We start from the raw sequence: 26,477 nt of genomic DNA, 5'->3' as shown, positions 1-26,477 counted from the left end.
CAGTTCCTCCTATTATCTCTTTTGTTCCAAGGGAGTGTTCGAAGCTACCCATTGTCTTCACTATCAGAGAAGTGTATACAAGGGGCCCGGAACGCTGGTGAACCTTGAGCCCTGGCAAGGACCAGAGCTATGCACCAATTGTTTAGTTGAGACAATGGTAGCTCAAGCAATTTCCTGACCAAATAGTCTCAGGGTAAATCTTTACTAATATTTACTGACCTTTAAGATAGTCTGTCTGTTACCAGAATTGCCTGCCTAAGGGCTATATGTGTATCCAAAATTGAATAAAAGGTTGGCAAGGCCTGGGCACCAGTGGAAGTCCTTCCCCTTGCGTTGGACTTTCCGCCTGGTCCCAATATTTCCAAATTATTATTTCTTGTTTAGTCTCTGTCATTTGCACGCAGCCCTTCTCCAGATCCTGAACCCTGAACCATGTAGGACATGGATCGCATAAGGGAGTATTAAAATATGTTCATAGAAAATACTTTCAGATGGACTATAGCAACAACTTTGGGGGGGGGGGCATTATGGTGTTCTAAGATTTTTGTGTTTTTTTTTGTTAAAATGTTTGAATCTTGACTCTCACTGTAGAATAATGCCCTTGGGTAAGTGTTTGATGATTTCCTCAATACTCTAAATTACTAATAAAATATGATTAATAAAATAGTATTTACTTAATGGCAAATAATTTATATACTTTAATCCCCATAACAACTCTATTAAGTAGTTATTTTTAATATCTTCATTTTACAGGTGAACACACAGATTTTGAGAAGTTAAGGAAATCATCCAGGGACATACAGCTTCAAGTAGCATCACTAAATCTCAAATCTTCTTTTTATGTTGCTAACTGCCTCTCCAATAATGCTATCTACATATTGCTATTTGTAATAATTCTTTTAAGTTCATATAATGTTCATGGTATATAGGAGACTTTGAATAAATGTCAGCTCCTATCTCTGTATCTATATAGTACTTTTAGTTTTCTCGAAACAGCTGATATTTATCATTTTATTTGATTTTTACCTGACAAATATGAAAACTGAGGAAATATGGGACTGAATAATATCAACAAATTACCAGAGAAACTGGTCTGAGGAACCAGGTTTTCTTTCTTCACATCTGCTACCTTTTCCTCTACAAACCTGTCAAAGTCCTGCAAGAAGAGACTTTCGTTTTTTCTCTTGGGTCCTCCCTTCTTTTTGGCTCCAGGCAGGAAGGCATATGCTTATTTTCATAAATGAATGAGCCTCTTGATGTTACAGAACCTGACACCACACACTTAAAATGATTATTCTGTGATCTTTAGAATCATCATGGCAGAAGGCCACTCTCAACTAGACTTTTGCTCCCCTGCAATGACAAGCCCTAATGGAATCTGGCCTGCAGAGTGTCTGGGCTGTGTACGGGCTGGTGTCAGAGCAAGTGCAAGCAAGTTCCTCAGAGCTCAGCCTTTACTACATTGTGTAACTCAAACATTCCTCCAGGACACAACCCACCTTTTCCAGTGGATCTACTGCACTGATTCTCTTGGAGGCAGTGTAGAAGTAGTGGGGAGGGGGAAGGAGGGGAAGTATGTGCTTTTGGAGGATATTGTGGATGGGGGAGTGGGTGGAGACAAAGGGGGTAGGGAATGACAAGCCAGGGTGGAAAAAATAAGCACCACTGCCACCAAAATATTCTGCTCAAGGATGAGAGAGTACACCCTACAGCTGTTAGCAGTGTTCAGCATATTTAGCATATTTACATATACCAAGTATTTCCAAACAGCTTTGTGTTTGTTTTAAAATCCCACACAGAGATGTCTGGTAAAGCTGTTACTGTGGAAAGCTTATTTTCTTGGTGATGTTTGCAAAACTGTTTTAAAATTTTGTGTATACATCATAAGTGGAGCAGAAGAATCAGTCATTACCCACATTATAGAGAAATCTGGATCAGTCCATCTACCACTCAGACAGCATTCAGAGCAAAACACCCTTGTTCTAAGAAAAGGAGGCACCTTCTTGGTAAAATTCATTTTTTTAATTTAATTTTTCCCATCTGCATTTATCCCTTCTATGACCTCTTCCACCTCCATCCACCTCCTCATCCCTGCAATCATCACACTATTGTCCATGTCCATGAATTCTCACTCTTTTTTTTCTCTTTTTTGTTCCATTCCCCCCACAACTCTCACCCCCACCCCCAACCCCCAGAGCTGTCTGCCTGCTCTCTATCTTTAGTCTACAGCCATACCACCCTGAACGCGCCTGATCTTGTCTATCTTTAAATTGTTATTTTTGGTTCAATATAAAATAAAACATAGATAATCATACAGTGATCCTTGGTTAGTCCTGAAGCCACCAAAGTATTGCTATTGACTCTCATCTTTAATTTATAACTTTTTTTGTTTGTTTGTTTGTTTTTTGGTAAAAAAAAATAGTAACACTGGATAGCTTTTTCATACAGCCATTTTCTTTTGGAAACGTAAAACACCATAAAACCACATATAGTCCATTTGTAAAAGATTAGGAAACTTCCAGCAGAAGGAATGGGGTTGTTTAAAGCTATATTTTCCTTTTAGCAAGATCCACAAGAAAAGGATAGAGTGTCATGCTTAAAGGGGAACAGATTTTGTATTTTTTGGCAAGATATTAAATCCTCTGTTGCTATATTTGGCTCCCTGCAAACAGTCTCTTGTGCAAGTGCAACGAAAAGATCAATGCTGGTGTTCATTCAGCCACAGCCAAAGTTGGTATGGGAAGTAAAGCAGTTGTGCTTGAGTGTTGTTTTTAAGAGAGTCTAGCTCACTTATTGATTAACAGCATTTTAGAGTAAAGGTACCTACTTTACACATTAAATTGATCAAAACATGTTGGCTTTCCATAGCAGTTTTTCCACTGCTTAACTGATAACAGATGCAATGATTCAATCTAGACAGAAATACAAAAGCTTTACCACGTCAATGTGGTCATATATATAGATATTTAGTCAAATGTGTATAAGCAAGTCAAATGAGATGCTTGGAGACTTAGAACATCACAGAATGGGCATATGTTCCCAAAAAAGGAAGCAAAACAATTAAATGGTAGTGATTGTCCCCAAAGAAAACACACTTCAGCTAGGAAGAATCTGCACCAGATGTCCTGTCTCCACCCCCCTGAGTGCCTGTCTGAAATAAATACCACATAACCCTTTGGATCCCAAGGTACTGTAATAACCACGTGAGACGTTTAAGAGAGCAACAGGAATTTCCTTCATATGCAATTATTTAATTGAAGATGAATCTTGCACAAATGACCTTTGAAAACATGGAACAAGCCTTGCTAGTTTCAGTGATACAGTAAATTCCCTCACACTACAAAGCTGATGAAAAAAAATTATTGAAATCTGTAAACATGTTGCCTAACATTTAAGGACTTTGCAGTTGGAATTAAATCAAGGACTCGGAAATGGGAGATTATCCAGGATTATCCAGGTAAAGCCAATGTAATTACAAAAGTCCTTAAGTGTGTAAGAGGGAGGCAAAAGAGGGTCAGAGCGATGCCATATTAGAAAGACTTGACCAGAAATTGCTGGCTTTGGAGTTGGAGGAAGGGGGCCATTAGCCAAGGACTGGAGATCCTGAAAACAGCACTGAAACAGATTCTGCCTTGGAGTATCCAGGAATGCGGCTGACACTTTGATTTTAGCCCACTGAGGCCAGGGCCAATGTCTGACCTACAGAGCCGTAAGATAATACATTTATGCTGTTTGAAGCCATTGAATTTGTGGTAATTTTTACAGCATCCATAGAAAACTTATGACACTGTCTGGTCTAAAGATATGCAGACTGTTAAAAAGCCTGTGCCAAGTTATTTCACCTGTAATGCTGGAGGCACTACTGATTTCAATACTGATTTTCAGACTTGGCACTATCACGTTACAGATTCAGTTAATAAGGAAATAGAAGTCCCAGGTAGGGAAATTCTAGCTTCTTTTAAAAATATCAGGTCTTGGACTTCCTTCTTGGTGCATTTCAAAGAATTGTTGGGAAAGTTTGGTTTCTTTTTCCATACTGCTCATCTGTATCAACAAATGCAAAAAAATAAAATAAAATAAATGTCTCTCTCCCAAAGAGTCTATCTATAACTTTAGAAATATTGTATTAAAAGATTCAGAAGCTTCCCTCAGTTATGTAATACAGCCCATTTCACTTGCTCTTCCATTATTAACAATTGTTTTATAACCTATTTCTCCCTGTAACATACATTTCTTGGCTCTAAAAATTAACTAAATCTCATTTAAAAAACCCCTATGATGTTTTAATTTCCAAAGATATTTACAAGTTGCTTAAATAAAAAGAAAACAGAGAGCTTTAGTTAAGAGTCAAGAAATACAAATTAAACCAAAATGCTACATTAAATATAAACATTAAGTTCACATTAAATTATTTATTGAACAAATTGAAGTCATTTATTTTTATTACAAAGTCCTCCATTATCTTATATCATCAACACATAGTTATGAGACCTGCATTTGAAAAGTGAATAGAAATACGAAAATGCCTTTCCCCAACCCCAAGAAAAACAGGGGGGAAATATGATTTTATAATTAGTTTTAAAGCCAAAAATTTTATGAATTACATCTATTTTTGTAAATTAAGAATGATAATATAGCTAAGATTCATTTATCTTTCTGGAAATGTAAAATTAAGATGGCATAAATTTGCTCATAAAACTAACAAATCTGGAATTTGACTGTATTTCAAGATTGCGAGATATTTCTAGCATTAATTTTCAGTTTACCTAACCAAGTAACAAATATAAGTTTAACACACTATGTATTTTTTACAAAAGTACATCTTAGATTTATATGATGAAAACAAAATTAAATCTGTGTTTTCCTTTCAATATATGCACTTTAAAATGATACAAATAATTCACATGAAAATCCTTCCCTATATTGTTAATCCGTTAAAATATATGGAATAGTATTTTAAAATCAAATATAATATCCAAGATTGTAAATAGCCTAAGAAATTAAATCAAGTATGTAAATAATCATTAATTTTTGCCCTTGCCACAGCATAGGAAAAAATGTACATCTCTATTAGTATAAAGAGATATCATTTTAAAAGTTCACATCTTATGCATATACCAAAAATGCTAAATAAAGAATCTTATATAGTAAAAGAATTATTCTTAAATCAAAATTTAGTAGTCCAGAAACAGTTTGAAAGAAAGCTAATTGATGGCGACCTGCACTTTTCTAGAAAGTGTCATTGTTTACTTATACAATGAAATTGGCAAATTACACTTACTATTTCTTGGCATTTTTAAAAGGGTGATAGATAAATTTATTGGACTAAATTCATTTGCAATTTCAAGATAAATAGTTTGATCAATTATTTGAAACTATAAAAATATTTTCACACGAACAAAAAAAAGTACAATGGACAATAAAAGAAATAAGCAAAGTATGATAGTTTAATAATAATGACTATTTCTATACTTTGGAAAAGTGTATACGTAATATTCCCAGAGAGCCCTAAAAGAAAGAAAAACCTACAGAAAAATTCTGAAAGTCTGTTCTGTGACCAAGTTACTAAGGTAATTAACATTTTGAGGCTATTTAGACTCAGGTCTCCTTGCAGGCCCCACCCATACCCCAATCTCCAGAGTCATCCACCTTTGTGTAGTTTACAGATTCACTTACAATATACATCACTGAACAAAAACTTTAACCTAATTTTTCTAAAACAACTTTAATAATAGTTTTAATGCTTTAATACTAAAGGGTTCTTGGGCCAAGATTTTAGGAAATACATTTTAATTTCTCTCTCAAACAAGGCTTACATTTTCTCAAAGATGTGTCTTTTATCCTGGATGAAAGAATAAAACAAAACAAAACTGCATCCTTAGGTCCTGCATATTAAAATTGGCAGGCTGATTACAGTCTTGGTCTCAAAGTTTCTGCTTTCTGCTGTCCTTCTGTCTGTTGTGAAGGTGATCAATCACAGGAATTCTAACTGCCATCAATACCCCTTTGTAACTGCAATGGTTCAACTGAACTCTTTCCATCTTCAATAACCGACACAGTGTCAACATCTGCTTCCAATAAAGTTGTTTCTTTTTTTCTCAAGCAGAGTAAATCTGCTGACTGAGATCTTAAAGGGTTCTGTTTTTTTCTTTTTTCTCCCTTTCACATGCAGGCAATTTTTTTCCACCGTATTTTGCAGTTTTTCCTCCATGGCAAGTAGAAAAAAAAAATGAATAACTTCAAAAAAGATGTTTTTATTCCAGGTGCTAAGGAAGCCCCAAATATAACTGAAAAACAATAACTTTGGTGATTTAATAAACCTGTTGCCTTAATTTTGGAGAAAATAATACACAGGGTCCTAGATGAATCCAATGTTGGAATAAGTAAGAAAACTCAGAGTTGAACCTAGATACCACTAAGAGGTTATTTTCCTTCATAAATGGTACACTCAAATATTAGAGATAATTAAGAATTTTACATTTTATCTTCAACACCTAGTAGAAGGCAAAGATTCTCTTGCATTAATTTGTTATGGAAAAGCACAGTGATATATCTACTGCTGCAGAAATGGGTATGGGAAGTAAAGAGAGAGGACATTTAGGAGCTCAGTTTTATGACCTACTTTCTCAACTGATAGACATGAGTGAGCTGTTATTTATTGAACATCTACTATGAGCTGATGATGGATTTTATATACATATATATGATTTTCAACCTTCACAGCCTGCCAGTAGGTATTATTATCCCACTTTACTCATGAGATAAATAAATAAACCCCCAAATCACATATATCTAATTGTGGTTAAGCCAGAATTCAGAGAATGACCTAATGCCCAACACAATGCACTTTTCCATTAATTCATTCGACTTCTCAATTCATATCCCCATCAGAACGCTAACATAAATTCTTTCCTTTTCTACAGTTAATGCCACTGCCCCATTGACTTAATTCAGCAAATATTATCTAACAAAGGGACACTCAGTGAGAAATAGGATGCAGTTTCTTGAAATATAGTTTCTGATTGCTCCTTTAAATTACAAATGTAACATTAAACCAGAAAGTAAATGTAAAAGTGAGATAGATTCTGTCATGTATTCTATAGGTCTCACTTAGAGTAAGAATGGGCAAATACTATGTGCATAATGAATGAGTTCCTCAATGGCACATTTAATCCAATGCCTGGGATGTGTTGTTTTTAAAGTTTCTTATAAAGTTAAAGAAATTAATTCCTCAATCATTTGTCATCCACTAGTTCTCATTTGCAAAATTCAAAACAATCCTGGCCACTTTTGCTTAAAATAATATTGTAATTTTAAGAGGAATGAGAAAGAAGAAAAAATAGAGGAGTGGATGGTTAACCTTCTTAAGAAGAAACACTGATTTTTAAAAAGTTTAGCACTCTTTTCAAATAAACAATGAGGGACCGATAACCTGTTAGAATCGACTTGTCACTATTATGTTGTTCCTTAGCTCATGATAGTTTAGGTGGAAGAATAGACTAGATGTCAACTAAATCAGATCATTTTCTAGGGGCTAGTTCACAGATTTTTAGAAAGCTTAAGTAATTTCTAAAATAGTCAAAGATAGAGTGGTTCCACGTGAAATTGAGGAAGGAGGTGGCAGCCTTCAATAAAGCAGTTTGGAAGACTCTAAGTTCAACTGCATCATTTTGATGTTAGCAAACCAGACCCAGAGTGTGCTAGCATTTTAAACCTAAAATAAATTCAGAATACCATGCTAAATTACAACTGATCTTTTTATAACTTCTGCTGGTAATGATAATGTGATCATAGTAAGGGGTGCCAGACAATTGTAGACATGCACTCATTCTTTTTTCACTTAGATTGGATCCACTCCTTGCATATGCAAAAATCTAATCCTTGCTGTGCCAACACCACCTAGGTCCCTTCTCACTTACAAATCTTTTCCGTGTACAGCAGAATTTAGGTCCCCAACTTTTCTTAGGCCCCCAGAGCCAAGGAATATTTTATCCTATGGTTGCCAGGAGTGACACAGAACACAGTCTCAATTTAGAGTGAAGCTATCTAATTGCTCTCTCTCCTTCAATTCAATTCAGTGGAGAATAAGGAAAAGAGCAGAAAGTTAATACTTTTCTTCTCTTAACTGGGGAAATCCAATTGAATGATTTAGATGAGTTGGTATACCATACCATTCTCAGAGACACTGAAAAGGAAGTTAATAGGTTCCAAGGGAAGAAGAGAAAAATAAATAATCCCCAGTGAGTCTTCCCATGGGAATACCAAATATTTGTCTTTGAAAACTCAGGAGGACACAAATGAAACCAATTTTATAGATACATTCAACTCTGTGCTCCACAGATTTTGGCAAAATTACTAACAACTGTAATATATCAAATTGTAAATCAAAATGTAGATCATTTAACTAAGCCAGGCCCTAAAAATCTAAGTTCATGTCATTAGTAAGCGGAAGATACCTTAAGTTTGGACCTCACATTAGGTACCAATGCATATTGTGCTAAGGAGAGTCTGGCTAAGAAAAAGCAATGGATGGAGTGATAAGAATACCACAAGACAGTGTATACCTCATGAGATGCTCCAGGAAAGAAAACTAGTACATGAAACACAGCTAAGGGACATATTTGAAAATTATCTGTGAGAACTCTGCCTAGCTAAGCAGAGGTTTTGTTGTTCTTATATCTAAAATGTTCACATACATAATATACACACTTTAAGATGAAAAGTGGTCTTTCACTAAATATTGTATTTCACATGGGTGAAGATGGGGATGGAAAAAATTTGAGATTTTTTTTTTTTTACCAAACAAAAAATTTCTCTATAACATTAACTTTTTAACATGACCCATCTCTGAAAAGACCTGGAAAAAAGAATGGACTTTGCATTAAAAGTCCTTAAACTATCATTAACTGCTACTTTCATAATCTTTTTCTAGAAGGGTCTTGATAATTCCAACTTAACCTTATTTACATTCTGATGGCCAATCAATTTGAATTGGGGTTTTCAAAAATAAATTTTAAATAACAAATTATCAAATTGTAAACCCAATTTCAGTAAATGTGGTATAAATTCAAATTGAAATTTCATTTTGCTCTAAGTGTCTTTCTTATAAAGCATTAAATCACCTAAACCCAGATTTAAAAAAAAAACTTGCAAAAACCTATGTTTAAAATATTGCACATACACTACATTAGTTTTCAATTCACAATGATAGGTAACATGATCAGAAAGAGTCATTGAATTGAAGGCTTTGTAATACGTCTAGTACTTTCCCAAATAGTATCCCTTCAAACTATGTTCAGGAAAAGAACTCCACTTAATATATGACCTTAAAAATTGCCATGAATTAGGAATGAGAAAAATAAGTCACTGGCACTCCAAGGTAGCATGATTAAATGCACTTTTTTCCAGTAGTTGGATATAACCTCAGGTTCCATTTATCAAACTCAGATGGACTAGAAAGAGAATTACATATTCTATGCAAACTCTTCATCTGATTGGAGGTTTATGTAAAACTTTTTAAATCAAGCTACAAGTACTAATTGGGAGAAATCGAAGTAATCAAATATTCTTTCTTTAGTGTGTTCATTAAAAAAACTTCCTTTTCAAGCTATACATATTACTCAAAGCAAAGTAAGGTAGCATGGAATTCAATCTTCACTGAGATTTAATGTGATACAGCACTACATCGGCTTGGCTACGGTGTTACTTTTGTAAAAAGGGATAAACTATCAGACACTTGAGGTAACCTAGAAAGCACAGAGCATATCACAGACATCTTAAAAGACAAGCATTTTAAACATTATTTTTTTCCCAGTGCTTCTCTGAGAGCAAGTTCTTTAAACAGAACTTAAAAATTTTTACAATATTAAAAAAAATACATCCCTCAAAAATAGCCCATCAATGCTAAATCAAACTTTCTGTATTTCTACAAAAATAGATGCACATAGAGCTATAAAATTTTATTCCTGAAAGAATGAGCATATTCATTTGTGATTCATCTTTTCCTGACAAGGTGGTTGGTTAAAAAAAATCAAAATGAAACAAAAATTAAACCATGTATTGAGATAAAAAACCAAAAAAATTAAAATAAAATAAAAAGAGTTGCACAGTTGGCAAAGGCTCAGATGAGGGGAAAAATAAACAAAAATGCTTTTCTTCAATGTCTAGGACCCACTCTGCTTTCTCAAGAAAAGTCTCCAATGCAAAGTCAGCTGATTGACACTCCTCTTCTCCTTCCATGTCTATTGTGTCCAATCGCAGAATGGAAAATCCTGGCAGCATCTATTCCCAGTGGGCCCGAGGATTCATGCTCCAATCTGACTTATTAATACTGTGCGTTTCAGTACCATGGTGATTCCTTGCTCTTGTCTTGGTGCTGTAGACCTAGAAAAAGTGACAATGAGAGCAATGAAAAGCATTAATATATGTCACACTAAAAGAATAGGCATAATCTACAATGCATGAGATACAGAAACCAAAAAGACAATCTTGGCTGTGAGGTCAGAACACCTGCTCTCTAAGGAAATTCAGTGCTTGAGCTCATAGTTTTAAAAATATTAACCAACAGGTGACAAAAAACTCTTGACCAGACAGTAGTGCTATTTGGACAGTACAAATCCTTCAGTGTGTTTTTTATTTCCTAATAAAACATTTATTTCCTAATAAAATGAGTGAATAAAACAATAAAATAAACCATATTATTTCTAATTTCAAAGGGAGCTGATATTGGGGGGAAACGATGTAACAAATCTTTGGGGTATTTAGACAGCACTTCAGTTAATACTGTAATACTTTAGAGTAACAAAAATCATACTTTTTGGACTAAAATAGTAAATAAATTCTAGTGTTATTTTGAAATGTATTCCACTGTGGGATTGCGATAAATTATGGTGAGCAATTAGGGTTAAAAACTGAATCTAGTATTGTCAGCAAAATAGATATAGTCAGTTCCCAGCTAATAGCATGAACCTATATTCTATTTATAAATGTACTTATTTTTATCACATTTCCCTCCAGAAAATAGTTAAGATGGCTTACAAAAATCCAAACTTCATAGAAAGAAAATAAAATTTGCAGGTAAATTTAAAAGAATTAGTGACAAAAGGAAAATATGTGAACATGTATGAATTCAACTCGTAGCAAAAGTTTATCAAACAGTAAATGAAACAAAAATGTAACTCTGATTTGGTACTCATATAGTCAATTGACTAATTTCTGATATGGCAATTAGTATAACTCCTTCAGTTTCCATTATTTTTGTCCTGGGGCATAAATATTTGGAAGAGTAAAGATCCAGAATAATGGTTGCTCTGAATTTTTTTAAACCAAATACCAAAACACGAAGTTAAGGCTATTACATAAGGGATAGAACGCAGCCTGATTGCTGTTTTGTGGGTGCTGAGATCACAGGCTAGCTTCTTGATCCTAGATCTAAAACTGCTGAAGTCTGGGCTGGATGTCAGCAATAGAACGGTTAAATGAACCAGTATGGCTTTCAACTGCAATTGTTACTAAACCAGATGCAGGGATTTCATTTCTTGTCCCTCCAACTTGTCAAAGAATTTTATAAAACAGTGGGTATCATTACAAAATGGATACAGTTAGCTAGTCATTGATGGGAGACATTAAGACAGTCTCAAAACAAACTACATGAAGGAAGAGAAAAAATGGAAACAAGCAACTCACAGAACCACAAGTCACTATCTGAGTTCTGTAGCATTTGTGTATTGGGGAAAAACAACACTTCCTGAAGAAAGTTTAGTCCCATCTTATTTTTTCTCATGTGTATATAGATTATGTTTAGATACAGAATCTACAGCCCCCTTCACCTCCCCCCATTTCAAAGGAAGAATAGGAGGATCAAGAGGAGAATGAGGGGGAGAAAGGAGATAAAAGGATTTGGGGTATACCAATTCACTCTGTTTGCTTTACTCATTTTCAAATGATTGTGTGGTTAGAATAATTTACAACATACCATAGTCTCTGTTGGGTGACTCTTATAATCTAAACCACCTTAACTGACAATCTGCTGACTGCATAAATATTTTTTTCATTATTAAAACGTCTCATCTTCTGTATGACTCAGTATTTCCACACTTGAAGACTCCATCAATCTATAGAATGTCAGCACCGCAAGTCATGAATAGTGTTGGAATCATCAAGTGGTTTGAGTGTCTTTTTTCCCCTTTAAATAAAGGCAATCCCTCGTTTGCTTTGCAAAGACATACGACTCCTTCAAAATCATGTTAGCCTTTTTCTGTGGACAAGAATTGAATTACTTAACATAGCCCTACATTTTCCAACCAGAATAACAGAAGGCATTCATTCTCTCATTATAACTTCATCTCTTCAATTTTTTTGTTGTTGTCAAGTCTTTGCATTATCTTGAAAAAAAATCAATTCAATTCATCTATGACCTGAAATGCATTAAATATCTAATGTGGTGAAGGCACATAAATCAAACCTCTCCTTTAATGACCAGATAGTCATACCTGTAAATTTCAAAACTGGCATAAGCAAAGCACAAGAAATGAACCACAAGCAACAGAGCCTACTACTAATCAGTTGCAACAGAGAAGTGTGGCTATAATTTTTCTTGTTATACAGTTGATGAGGGTAGATCAGGACATTAAAAAGCCATTCAGTACACTTAGTTTTCCCAATAAGGGTTAAAGAGGACAAAATCATTAATCCGCATGAACTTTATGTGGTCTCCATAGATCATTAGCTCATCATCCTTATGTTATCTACATATATTTAGGATTTCCCTTAATTGTTTACCAGAACACAAAACCCACTGCTATGATTTTGTTCCTATTCAGGCTTTTTTATTTTATTTTATTTTTTTTTTGCCTTCTCACTTCCCTAACTGAAACCCATATAAAATATAAAATAAGTTTATAACATATCCTAAAATCTCCCCACTGGCTGTCTGAAATCACCCATATTCATCTTCTATACTTGTAATCCACAATTGCTTTATCACTTAGTCAATGAGATTGTCAGTAGAAAGGAAAATAAACAGCATAAAAATAACATTAATGAGCATTTTCTTAGGGCTGAATATGCCAGGCACTGTGCTAAGTGCTTTACATGAAATATTTCATTTAATGCCACCCACCATGCTATCAGAGTATCCATTTTACAAATGAGAAAATTGGAACTAAGAAAAGTTATGCAACTATCAAGCAGTAGAGCTAGGATTGAAGACGAGATGGTCTGATGTCAGAGCCTGGTCTCCTGTATGGACTATGTAGGCTGTAGGCTGTGACAGTAGCTTATACTTCCTTAACTTCCCAAGTCAAAATTATTTCATAAATCAATTCAAGGAATTGTTAATGCATTTTTATATAATTTTTCACTGTTTAGAAACACTTTAAGGGAACTGATATCAGGATTAACAAAATAGCGGTCTTAGTGATTTTTTTTAACTATACATCTGCAATGTTTTTCCTAAGATGTAGTAAATGATTACTACTTGTTATACTTCGAATGAAGACTATGTACTTTAATAATGCAATAGGATATGTCATATTAACTGGAATGTTTTTTGATATTGATAGCCACTTCCCCCCAAACTTCCTCAGTGTGAACATTGAAGACATGAGGTAGCCATTTGGCCTACGAGGTTGTATTAAGAAATGGACCTGGAAACAAAAACATCACACCATTGGCTTTGGAGTTGGGAGTCTGGGACTCAGTTAGAAGAAAGGCTGAAAAGAAAATGTCAACCCACAGACCCAGGTCCTCCCTCCATTTCTGTCACCACCACCACCTGACCACCAAAAGAAAAGGGGAAAACCAGACCTAGGAAGAGCGTGAAAAAAGTATGAACATAGAAAATAAATTTAAGATAATTAGCAATAGAAGAGAAGTCTTGATCAAGAAAGATCATAATATGATCTCCCTTTAAAATTTGAAAAATCCGTTGAATAAGGCACCACAACTCACTTTCTAGCTGAGATTTTGGGGGAGGCAATAGCTTCACAGATTCAACTTTTGCAAAAGACTCTGGGGATAAGGAAGTAGAAATAGCAAGCATGAAAAGCCTGGAGAATTCCCCCTCCTTAGATCCTAAATTGTCCCTGGGCTCTCCAAGGATACATTAGCTCAGGAAGTATTATGCAGAGTCTGCCAGTATGTTCCATAGCTACAATGTGGGCACCCCATGGCAGGAGAAATGACATGGGCCACACCACCTGAGCATCTGGGAGGATCACAAGCACTAAGAGGCTGAACTCAAGTGAAATAGTTCATTATCAGGGGAGCCTGGTACAGAGAATACATAGAGAGGGAGAGCGCAGGGAGGGAATATGCTTGGAAACAATGGCCAGGATAGGATTGAAATGACAAGACCAAACATCTGATAGCAACCTCTTAATGGACAATTTTTGAAATGTGACTAACTTTAGGAGTAGAGAGACAATCCTAGGGAGAAAGTGAGGGAAGAATTTGAGAAGAGGTTTTATCACTAAATGGGAAAATCTTTTATTTATTGATTGATGAAAGAGAGAGAGAGAGAGAGAGAGAGAGAGAGAGATCGATTGTTTGTTCCACTTTTGTTGGTTCCACTTATTTACACATTCATTATTGATTCTTTATGTGCCCTGACCAGAATCAAACCCACAACTTTGGCATATTGGAACGATGCTGTAACCAACTGAGCACCAGGCCAGCTCCGGTAAATTGTTTTAAACTAAACACAATGGAGATATCATTGGGTTGAGCTAAGAATACTCACACTTGGTGCAGTTAAATATTCTGCTATTGAGTAGAAATAAATAATAAATTGGGTTACTGCAAAGGTGACACTCCGACGCACCTGAGATTTAGGCAATGTTTGCTAGTCACATCCATTAGAAAAGCACGTCTTACTTCCAAGGAAGCATAATCACTTAACAACACTTAAATAAGTAGAATATGTTTTCAATTAATTTTATTGCTGGAGATAATAAAAGTAATGTGGTAAACATACACTAGCGGTACATGCTATTGATATAAAGAGAAAAAAAAGTGAAACATAAAACCTGGAAGTGTGGCTAGAATATTTTATGACCTAAAAGTAAATACTTAAATAAATAAATATAAACTTTTCATTTCATAGATAATTAGAGTCTAGAAACCCTTTTAAATCAGAATGCTTACTATTAGATAATAAGTTGGTAGCTTATTTTTACATTAAAAAACACAAGAAGAATCTCTGCTTTAATAAGATATGCCATATTCATTATAAATATAAATATATACAACATTGTATTTGATGCTTTATCAAAATATCCAACCTTCACCACTGATCTCTAACACTGACACAATGAGAAATGATCACAAAGAAAGTGATGCTAGAGACAGTCATATTATCTTCTCCTACTTTATAAAATTATCACTGGTAATGATCATACAACCACATTTGTTTGTCTGAGCCCTGGGACAATCGGTTTAAATGCTGGTTAAGAATTTCCAAATAAGATCTATGTGGAGGTAGCACCTTAACTCTAATGTTCAAGAGGGGGGGCGGGGAGTTAAGAGACAGAGCGACCCAATTTGGGAGCTCTGATTTCATGTCAGGTGCATATCAAAATAGATCGTGTTTAACCACCATGGAGTCCCCCTTTATTCTTTTTTCTTTTTCTAATTTCAAAACATCATAGATTTATTGTTTGAAAATCAAGTTATGAAGTGTTTAGAAAGTAAAAGTTCTACATAATATCCCGTCATCAAACAACTCGCTCAGTATACTTTGGATGTACTCACACCTCTATTTATACTGTGCTTACAACATGCTTATTTCACCAGCAATATTATCTTGGAAAGCCGTTCAATGTCAGATATGTAGATAAACCCTGTGGAGGGGCTGTACAATATCCATTGCACCCTATGCCATAAATTACACAATTCTCTATAGAGCTACATCATTTAGATATATACACTTACAAATAGGTGAATATGTTACTTATGTGAATGCTTTAGTAGATAAGATATTTCTGAAAATGTGCTTGCTGAACCCAAGCACTGTGTACACTTACATTTGCATATTTCATTGTTGGTGTTAAATGTTTCAGGAAGTCTGTACAATCATAATTTATTTCCTATTTATTATTATTATTACAGATTAAAAGTATCTGATTGTTTCATTTTGCAGTTTTTCCAGCATTAGTGAAGCTGAACATTATTTGCTTATGGCATTTCTTTCTCTGTGTTTTATCTTTGGCCAATTTTCTACGCTTCTAAGAAAGTAATTTCCCCATAGATTTCTAAGTATTTTTGTACATTAGGCATATTAACTTTTTTCTCATATATTAAAAATATTTTTGCCAGTTTGATGAGTACTAAGTACCTCCACACTTAGTATTTAAATGTTGAACAACAGTTCTTTTAAAGTCATTCCAAATAAGATGTACTTTTAAAAAATTTACTTTTATTGTTGAAAGTATTATAGATGTCCCCTTTTATTCCTCATTGACCCCCTCCATCTCGCCCCCATTACCCCCGAAGCCTTCACCATGCTTATGCCTGTAAGCTCTTTGGTTACTCTCTCCCCGCACACCCCCTGAAAAGAGATTAAATACATTATGACACTTGAATTACAATTACCTTCTTATCATTACATCTCTTATACACTAAAGCAATGGTAAAAGACTCCTACATATGACAGTGTAGTCATTTATCAGCAGAGGGAGGTTTTTCTGCATATGAAGATGTTTCCTCAAGGCACATTTAGAATTGATTTTAAATCTCCATGCAGTAGTGCTGTCAGAAGCAATGAGGTGAAAACTGTCTGAACTTGTCAAAATGTCTTTAAATTCAGATTTAAAGGAGTAGAAATGTAAAACCCACTGAGCCTGATGTTACCATTAGACCAACATTTACGACGTTATTGTGAGGAGCACAGCACCTGCACACCGAGGCAAACACTGCAGGGACAAGCCGTTAGTGCCGACGTGTTCCCACTGCTCCTGTTTCCCAGACCCAGACAGCGAGCACCTCAGTCTGTCTGCCCTCTCAGAACCTGTCTCCCTCCAGAATCACAAACCCTCCCAAGCACAGAATCTTCAGCCTTTGCCTTTAGCGACATCCAATTCCTCAGACACGTGCATGTTAAAATGCCCTGCTGGAAGGGAAACTGGCAAATACTTTCAGCATTGGGATATGGAGGTACAAATCTGAATCAGTCATTTAAAAACGAACCTTGCATACAATATAAAATAAAATATAAACCACAGAGTTACATAGTTTTTGATCACAGTGGAAATTTACCATGCTCAAAATTTGAATGTCAGTGTGAAAACCTCTTGGGTAAAAGCAGTTTGGGATCAGGAGGTGCAATATGGAATGCAGACACTGCTCACCAATCCAGTGACCTCAATTTCAAAAGCAGATACAAAGAAACTTTGAAGACAGAGACAAAGAATAAAGGGAAAAGGGAGTGGGGAGGAGTGAAATGGAACACCCTCTGTAATTTCTTCTACAGATTTTCTCCCAGAACTGGAGAGGAGCAAATCCAAAAAATGCTTGGATCACTTATTGTAACTGAAACCACAAGTTATAGTACTCTCAAGAGATTCTAACTATCCAGACATCTGTTGGAGAACAAATGCAGCCAAACATGCATCTTTAAAAAGGTTTCTAGGTTATGCAGTGACAGCTTTATGATCCAGAAAATAGATAATCCAACCAGAGGAAGAGCTAATCGGGATTCCTTGCTTATCCACAAAACCATAATTAGGGACACAACACTGACAGCATAGACACTTTACCTGTGAGTACTAATGAGTTAAAGATATGAGATTTAAAAAAATTACAACTGCAGAAATACAAATCTGTTTTTATGACTATTTGGTTTAATTAATCAATCTCTCCATTAAATCAAAACATATTGGGAAAGATATATATATATACATACATATATATACATATATATATATATATATATATATATATATATATATATATATAAATTCTACCTTGACATAAGTAATTTTTCACAAGCTTACTCTCTGACATTTTCCAGAAAAGTCTATCTAATCCAAAAAAAACCCCACCAGAAACGTAAAGAGAGCTTCAATGATTATGAGGATGCTAAGCATAATCTGATACTGCTCAAACAAAGCAGCTATGAAAATACATTTTATATATAACACACACTGTGTTTGACAAAAATCATGAAGTTAAATCTCCAGTATGTCAGGCTGTATAATATATATTTAAAAGGACACGGCTTATTTTGCTTCGCATCGGTCTCTTGCAAGACTGTTTTTGGTCATCTTTTTGCCTAGGAATGCAGAACATGTTGGCCACAGACAACTGTTTGTGAAACCTTATATTGTTGATAAATAGAACAATAAGAGAAGAGTTGGGCAGCCCGAAAGAGAATAAAGAGAATCTGTAAATTCCACAGGCCATATAGAATTTTTGTGTATAATCGTTGCAGCCTGTCTGAAAGCTAATGTAAAATTGTCTGGGGACAAGTTCTGAAACAGATTTCTTCTTTTGAGCTGTTTCTTTTAGATGTACCCTTATATGTGATATGAGAAATATCAAAGTATTATTGAAAAGATACTTTGCTGATACAAAAGAAACTGACCCCTGAAACAAGCCTTTTATCTTTGAGTGATTCTCCACTTGGAGTCGTGCTAGAATTACCCAGGAGTTTCTTCCAACCTCTATAGGTCCCCTCTCAGGTGAGCAACATATGTTTCTCTTGGGAAGACATTACAGTTTGAAAAAATCCCAATCCCAACCACAGCTAGTTGGTGACAACTCATCTAAGAACAATCTAAGGATGACGGCATTGTCTAATATTGCTTGCAATTTAGAAAACAAAAAGAAAACATTTCAGAGAGCTATCCATAAAAACTTGTTTACAAAATTAATACACAAATAGAAAATGAATCTGTTTTTAGTTCACAGTCTTTACAAATTAGCAAATATTATTAGAGTGTGGGTAGTTTAATTATATGCACAGTGGGTAGTTTAATCAATAAGTGATCCAAGTCCTTATTCTGCACATAAAATTTCACTTGCATCTTCATGAGTGACAAGAATAAACATTTCAGCAACACATAAGCACAATGAGATAGGATGTATTTTCTCTTAGTACCCTCTCATTCCATGTGGCACAGTGTTTGTTCTAGAGAGAAAATTATGTTTAAAAATGTCTTGAAGCCGAACCGGTTTGGCTCAGTGGATAGAGCGTCGGCCTGCGGACTCAAGGGTCCTGGGTTCGATTCCGGTCAAGGGCATGTACCCTGGTTGCGGGCACATCCCCAGTGGGGAGCGTGCAGGAGGCAGCTGATTGATCTCTCTCATCGATGTTTCTAACTCTCTATCCCTCTCCTTTCTTCTCTGTAAAAAATCAATAAAATATATTTTTAAAAAATGTCTTGAAGTTATACATACCAATAACTCCTCAAACCCTTATCTTTAATCTTTATCCCACCTCTCCAATTGTGTGCCCAATCAAGAAAAAGCTCCCTTTTTTTTTACTGTATGCCCAATACCAGCAAACACCACTACTAGGACATTTAACTCCAAAAGATACAGCCAGGAAGTGGCAGAAGTGTTTAAAACTAGCATCTCCATTATTCATATGTCATTATGATCCCCAGTGTGAACCCCTTTTTTTGTTTGAAATGCATCATACTTATTAAGAATAATGAGAGCTTTAGTTCTGCATCATGTGTCAACATCTAGAAAACACAAGTATGGGTGTTAGTTCATTGATATCTCCTTCCCAGTTGTGTCAAAGGACATATCATTTTCATTTTGCATCTAAGGAAGAGGTTATGAGAGTTATTCAACCTAATATAGCTAAGTGGTGATATTGGTCCCAGAATCTATTTTTTGGTTCTCTGCTTTTCCCATACATATCTCTGGACACACATTTCTACATCTTGCAAAGTTCCTGATATTGGCAATCATTTTTATGGGCCCCTAAGTGATTTGATGGTGAGGATAAATTATTAATAAAATTAATATCTATTCCTCTCTTTTTCTCTACCTGTTTCTGGTTCACACACATACATATTCATATACACATATACATAAATACATACATATACATATACATACATACATATATATGTGTGTATATATATATACTCTTCTCCTCTCCTCCTTAAATTCAAATTAGTGACCCCAATACCTGCAGCCCTAAAAGGAAACACATGTTGACTAACTAATTTTCCCTACTTTCATTGAATTATATGTACATGCATACACCACACAAACTCACATACATCCAGGATTTCTTGTCATTCATTTTTGACAAGAAGTGCATATGTATGTTCTTTTGTAACTTTTATGTTTTTAGTCATTAAAAGCACATAGAACATATTTCACTCATAGAACCTCTTCTTCATGGCAGACATGTGATTCCAGTATTTTGCTACTATGAACATTGTCACAATAAACAATTTTGTACATATATCTTCATATGCCATTGCTTATATTTATGTGGCATAGACTCACAGGGCCAAAGTCTATGAGTACTTTAAATTGTAATACATTTTCTAGTATTTAAAAAGCTTATAACTTTTCAATTTTCTACCAGCAATGTATGAGAAATAGCATTATTCCTAAAGCAAATTGTATTTAATAGGGATGCAAATTGATCACACACACACACACACACACACACACACACACACATGCATTTATGTGCATGTGTGGTTATTTGTATTATTAAGCAAATCCTAAAACATGCAGATTCCTCTCAGAAAGCCTCTGCACTCATCCTGTAAGGTAGGAGGATCCGTGAGAGAAAACCCCATGCTTTGGGCAGTGTGACATATGGCACCATTCTATGGATGAAGGCCCAGAAGAGAGCCTGGACAAGATCGGCACGGCTCCGGGACTGCAGAGGAATTTCATTAAGGTCCTGCAGAATCCAGCCATGGAGACAGCACTGACAGCAGTGCTCTGGAATGCATTAAATAGACTTATGACATAAGTCCATGAAGGAGAAGAAAAGTTTTGTGAAAGTGTGAAGCAATTGGTTGTTAAGTACTAGGCAGCCGTGGGCAAACTATGGCCCGTGGGCCGGATCCAGCCCGTTTGAAATGAATAAAACTAAAAAAAAAAAAGACTGTACCCTTTTATGTAATGATGTTTACTTTGAATTTATATTAGTTCACACAAACACTCCATCCATGCTTTTGTTCCGGCCCTCCATGAAGGAGAAGAAAAGTTTTGTGAAAGTGTGAAGCAATTGGTTGTTAAGTACTAGAGTCTTTATTGCAACCAAATCATAATACACTTTTTTAAAAGTCCAGAGAAAGTATTCGTTTGTAAACATTCTGATTAGTATTTTTTTCAATCAGCAGCTATTGCCTTGTGACATTTTAACTATCTGAATTCAGATAATACCCCCAAGGTATCCAGAAATCTATAAACCTTTATTGAACAACACAACTGCCACTGAGAAATCAGAGTCCTAGGGCTGGTTTCTATAAAATGCCATTTAATGTGTCTCCCTGCTGAAGCAAAATGATTAGAAGTAAACTTCTATACCTATTCTATCTTACAACACCACTAGAGACAATTTTCTCATTTCCCTATCATTTATAAAAATCACTGTTAATGTTAGGATAGACTTCAATGAATCACTAACTCCATAACCTTCAGAATTGCAACAGCAAATATATATGCTCCTGAGAAGCGGTGATATGGGAGGGAAACTGTTTTCAGTTGGCTACCTTCAATATATGTTACTTTGATATCTTCTCTTCTCTAGGGTGAAAATGCCTTAGTATTTTAATCTTTTATATAAATCATACTATCCTGTTAATTACTACTACGGCTCTCTGATTATTTCTCTCTCTCATTATAAAGTTTGGAATGGGAGCATTATGATATGAAGCAAATATTAAAATCTCTTAGGTTGGTAACTCTTGGCTTCTTTTAGTCTTTTTTGCAGATATACATATTCAGAGAGGGAAATACTTTTCCAAGAGGTTATTGGATATAAAGCTATATGTTTTTCATTCCTTTACTGTCCGCAATAACATTTAACAATTAGTAACATTTTAAAAGGGGATGTTAAAATAGTTTATCATGGTTATTCTGAGAACTTTCATGCAATCACAATCTTTTTTGCCTCCACTTGTCAGCACCAGACCACCTCCAAGAAGGCATGGGTCTTGAGATGGGGTCTAGTGAGATGGCCCACTTACAGGTTGGATGGAAAAGCAAGATGTAACTTGATGTCCATCCCTCCTTCCTGGAGAGAAACTTCCTTTCCATTTGCTGCTCTAGCGCATAGCTATTTTTCACCTTCTTTTTATTTCCTGTACTTGATAAAACAAAAATATACATGTTTCTACTAATGAAGAGCATGTAAGGCATCTGCATAGTATTGAGTAGGACTGATCATCAGTACCTTAACCATTGAAATAGTTTAATTCACCTATTTTAAAGTGAACACTATATAACAATTTTGGGCAATAATAATTACAACTTAAATCTCATTAAAATATAATTTTATAATTTGTAAACAAGGGCCCTTTCACAAAATATTCAGATTAAAATATTCAGATTAAGTCAGAATTTTTAATGTGGTTTACAGGCCCCATACTATAAAGAATTCAGAAAACCGCTTAAGGTGATTTGACTTTATGATTTCATCAGACACAAAGTGCCTATGAAAAACATAGATAAGAAGGAAGTTGATGTACTCCAATCTTCCCCTGGGTGCTTAGTGCTCCCTATCTATTATCAAACTTTTAAGTTCTCAACATATTTTTCCAGGTTTCTTATAAGAATAATTCTATTCACAGGTATATCAAGCCCATTGGTAGGAAAGTCTCTTCAGAAACAATTCAGTTTATGCCTCAACACCTGAGAGAAACGAGAAACATAGCTTCCTGTACTTACGGAAATTTTCACAACGTGCACTGAGTAAGTCATTTGTAGGGCTAGTAGCTATTGTGGTATATTGTTTTTCTCTGTCTAGAAAGAATAAATGTCACATGCTATGATACATAATCCTGAGTTCACTACATAGCTGAAAACAAAATTCATTAGTGAGAGATGAACCAGATAGTGTTTAATATCTGGCTCTAGCCATCAGTTGGGGCAAAGTCATTCAGTCATAGAATCTATTTCTGCAAATGTCTAGCTAATGTTTACAAGAAAAATTTTTTGAGAAACCAGAGATACAGCAACATATTAAATCCCTTTTACCTCCAGACTTTCTGAACCTGTGCGATAACACACAATGTTATTTGGGGGAGGGTGTGATTTTAGCCTACCTAAATATATCTTAGCAAAAAGAATATGTGTACCTCAACTCTATGATGTTTATGTACATTTTCTATTGAGTAATTATGACATTCCTCAACATAAAAAAATAACAAAATTATAGCTAAAATAACATGAGGGGTCCTAAGAAAAATATCTGTGTATCTAGAGATGAAAACAATCTCAAGCAATGAGCAGCTTGTGTTTATAAAGAAAAAGTCATACCACAAAGCATGACTGCTTTTCCTTTTGCTAAATTTAAAAACAGTGGCTAAAGTGGAAGTTATAAATAAAATCAACTCTGTATTTCAGTAGAAAGACTTTATTAACAAATCTTTACTTGAAAAATTAATTCAAACTGGTGGGGATATGGAACATTGTATATCTTATTTTAGGTAAATTATTGGTAATAACAGAAAATAAGAATGTCAGCATTTCAGTAAAATACATTTATGGTTATGGCCACTGAAAAGATGAATAGTGGTCAGCATTTACTTAATATCATCACACACAAAAAATACGTGCATGATAGGAAGAGACATAGTCTTGCATTCGCACATGCATATCTAATACTATGTTGTCTCACAATAACACTTATGAGACAACATGTAACTCTCTTTTTCCTGACACAAAGGGGCCTAGTACAAGACTCTGAGCATACTGAAGTTAGTCCTCCATATCCTGGACCCTCCCTTCCTCCTCTTACCCTTCTAGGTATTTATCTTTGGCTCAAGCTACCATTCTTAATCTTCCTCTCCACAGTAGCTTAAAGAAAGGTGAAAGTCACTGATTAAAGTTGAAATCTGTGGCTTTTATTATGGGATAAAAACTAAGCTAAATAGCATTCCCAAAGAGCCTTACATGAAAAGTTAATAAGTATGCTAAAAACAAAATGTGTCCATAAGAAAATCAGAGCGGAAAATCTCCTATTAAATTTTAACATGTTTCTTTTTTAAAAAAATATATATTTTATTGATGTCAGAGAGGAAGGGAGAGGGAGAGAGAGATAGAAACATCAATGATGAGAGAGAATCATCGATCAGCTGTCTCCTGCATGCCCCCTACTGGGGATCGAGCCCACAACTCAGGCATGTGCCCTTGACTGGAATCGAACCCAGAACCCTTCAGTCCGCAGGCCGATGCTCTATCCACTGAGCCAAACAGCTAGGGCTTAACATGTTTCTTTACTAAAGAATGTGTAATAATCTTTTATATGCTAAAATGAATTGTGATCTCAAAGAGAGGTATGTGGTAGGCAATGTTAACTAAGTCATCTCACCATGGACCTTATATTTTTTCAGTTAAGCTCTTATTATCACACTAGAGGCCTGGTGCACAAAATTCTTGTGAGGGGAGGCGGTGCCTCAGCCTGGCCTGCACCTTCTCGCAATCCAGGACCCTTTGGGGGATGTCCGACTGCCCTCTCTCAATCTTGGACATCCCTCTCACAATCCAGGGCTGTTGGCTCCTAACTGCTCACCTGCCTACCTGATCGCCCCTAACTGCCTCTACTTGCCTGCCTCATCATCCCTAACCACTCACTTGCCTGCCTGATTGCCCCTAAATGCCTCTGCCTCTGGCCCTGCCATGGCAGCTTTGTCTGGAAGGACATCCAGAATGATGTCCAAAAGGTTGTTTGGCTGCCTGGTCTAATTAGCATATTATGCTTTTATTATTAAAGATACTGAAACTACTGTTCCCATGAAACCCAATTTTGAGATTGTTAAATGGAATGGGCAAAGCCTAATGTGGGATTTGGGATAACAGTATTTTGGTAAAGATAGGTATTTTCATGAGGAAAGCAGATGTGTTATGATCATATCAATGTGTGTGTGTAAATCCTATCTAATAAAGAGGGAATATGCTAATTGACCCTCATGCCGTCGCAAGGATGGTGGCAACCCACAGCCAATAAGGAAGGAATATGCTAATTGACTGCCCCGTCCTCAAATATGGCGGCGACTCAAAAAACTAAAAATGGAACTTCCATTTGAACCAGTGATCCCACTTCTAGGAATATATCCCAAGAAACCAGAAACACCAATCAGAAAGGATATATGCACACCTATGTTCATAGCAGCACAATTTATAATAGCTAAGATTTGGAATCAGCCTAAGTGCCCATCAGCAGATGAGTGGATTAAAAAACTTTGGCACATCTACACAATGGAATACTATGCCGCAGTAAAAAAGAAGGAACTCCTACCATTTGCAACAGCATGGATGGAGCTGGAGAGCATTATGCTAAATGAAATAAGTCAGTCAGAGAAAGATAAATACCACATGATCTCACTCATTTGTGGAATATAAGGAACAACATAAACTGATGAACAAAAACAGATCCAGAGACAGAGAAGCATGGATCAGATGCTCAAACCTCAGAGGGAAGGTAGGGGAATGTGGGGGTAAGGGGGAGAGATCAACCAAAAGACTTGTATACATGCATATAAGTTTAACCAATGGACACAGACACCAGCAGGTGAGGGTACGAGTGGGGGGATAGGGGGACAATGGGGGGGATAAGGACACATTTATAATACTTTAATCAATAAAGGAAAAAAAAGAGCATATGCTGACTGCCCCGCCCTCAAAGATGGCGGCGCCCACAGCCAATAAGGAGGGAATATGCTAATTGACTGCCACACCCTCAAATATGGCGGTGCCCACAGCCACAAGATGGCAGCATCCATTTCCCTCAGCCCTGCCAGGGTGCCTGCCTCCAGAGTCCCCTGTCCCCTCAGCCCCCCAGCCGCCCAGGCCCGGCCTGAGGCTCAGGCAACCAGGGCCAGCCAAGGCTTGCACTGCCAGCAGAGGCAGCAGTAGAGGTGTGATAGGGGCATCGCTTTCCCCCAATCTCCGGGTGGCCTCCCGCCCCTGAGGGCTCCCAGACTGTGAGCGGGGGCAGGCTAGGCTGAGGGATACCCCCCCCCAGTGCATGCATTTTGTGCACTGGGCCTCTAGTGTGTGCACTGGGGGGGGTGTCCCTCAGCCCAGCCTGCACCCTCTCCAATCTGGGATCCCTCAGGGGATGTCCAACTGCTGGTTTAGACCCAATCCCTGTGGGCCTAAAACCGGTAGTCAGACATCCCTCTCACAATCTGGGACTGCTGGCTCCTAACCGCTCACCTGCCTGCCTGCCTGATTGCCCCTAACACTTCTGCCTGCCAGCCTGATCACCCCCTAACATTCCCCTGCCAGCCTGATGACGCCTACTGCTCCCTGCAGACCAATCGCCCCAACTG

General features: G+C 36.2%; 1 protein-coding gene across 3 annotated transcripts in view; it reads right to left on the bottom strand.

Moving 5' to 3' along the window:
• Positions 1-4,397: 4,397 nt before the first annotated feature.
• VGLL3 (vestigial like family member 3) overlaps positions 4,398-26,477 on the bottom strand; it is a 52,442-nt gene continuing 30,362 nt past the window's right edge. For all 3 annotated transcript variants that reach the window (XM_006090548.2, XM_006090549.2, XM_014457399.2), the window contains one exon: positions 4,398-10,383. In XM_006090548.2, the coding sequence (XP_006090610.1) occupies positions 10,340-10,383 (44 nt within the window). In that variant the 3' untranslated portion in view covers positions 4,398-10,339. The remainder of the gene's footprint in view (positions 10,384-26,477) is intronic.

This window comes from Myotis lucifugus, unplaced genomic scaffold (assembly GCF_000147115.1).
Source record: "Myotis lucifugus unplaced genomic scaffold, Myoluc2.0 scaffold_75, whole genome shotgun sequence".
Classification (NCBI taxonomy): domain Eukaryota; kingdom Metazoa; phylum Chordata; class Mammalia; order Chiroptera; family Vespertilionidae; genus Myotis; species Myotis lucifugus.
Note: the sequence above shows the minus strand (reverse complement) of the source record. Positions and strands in the feature narration are given on the sequence as shown.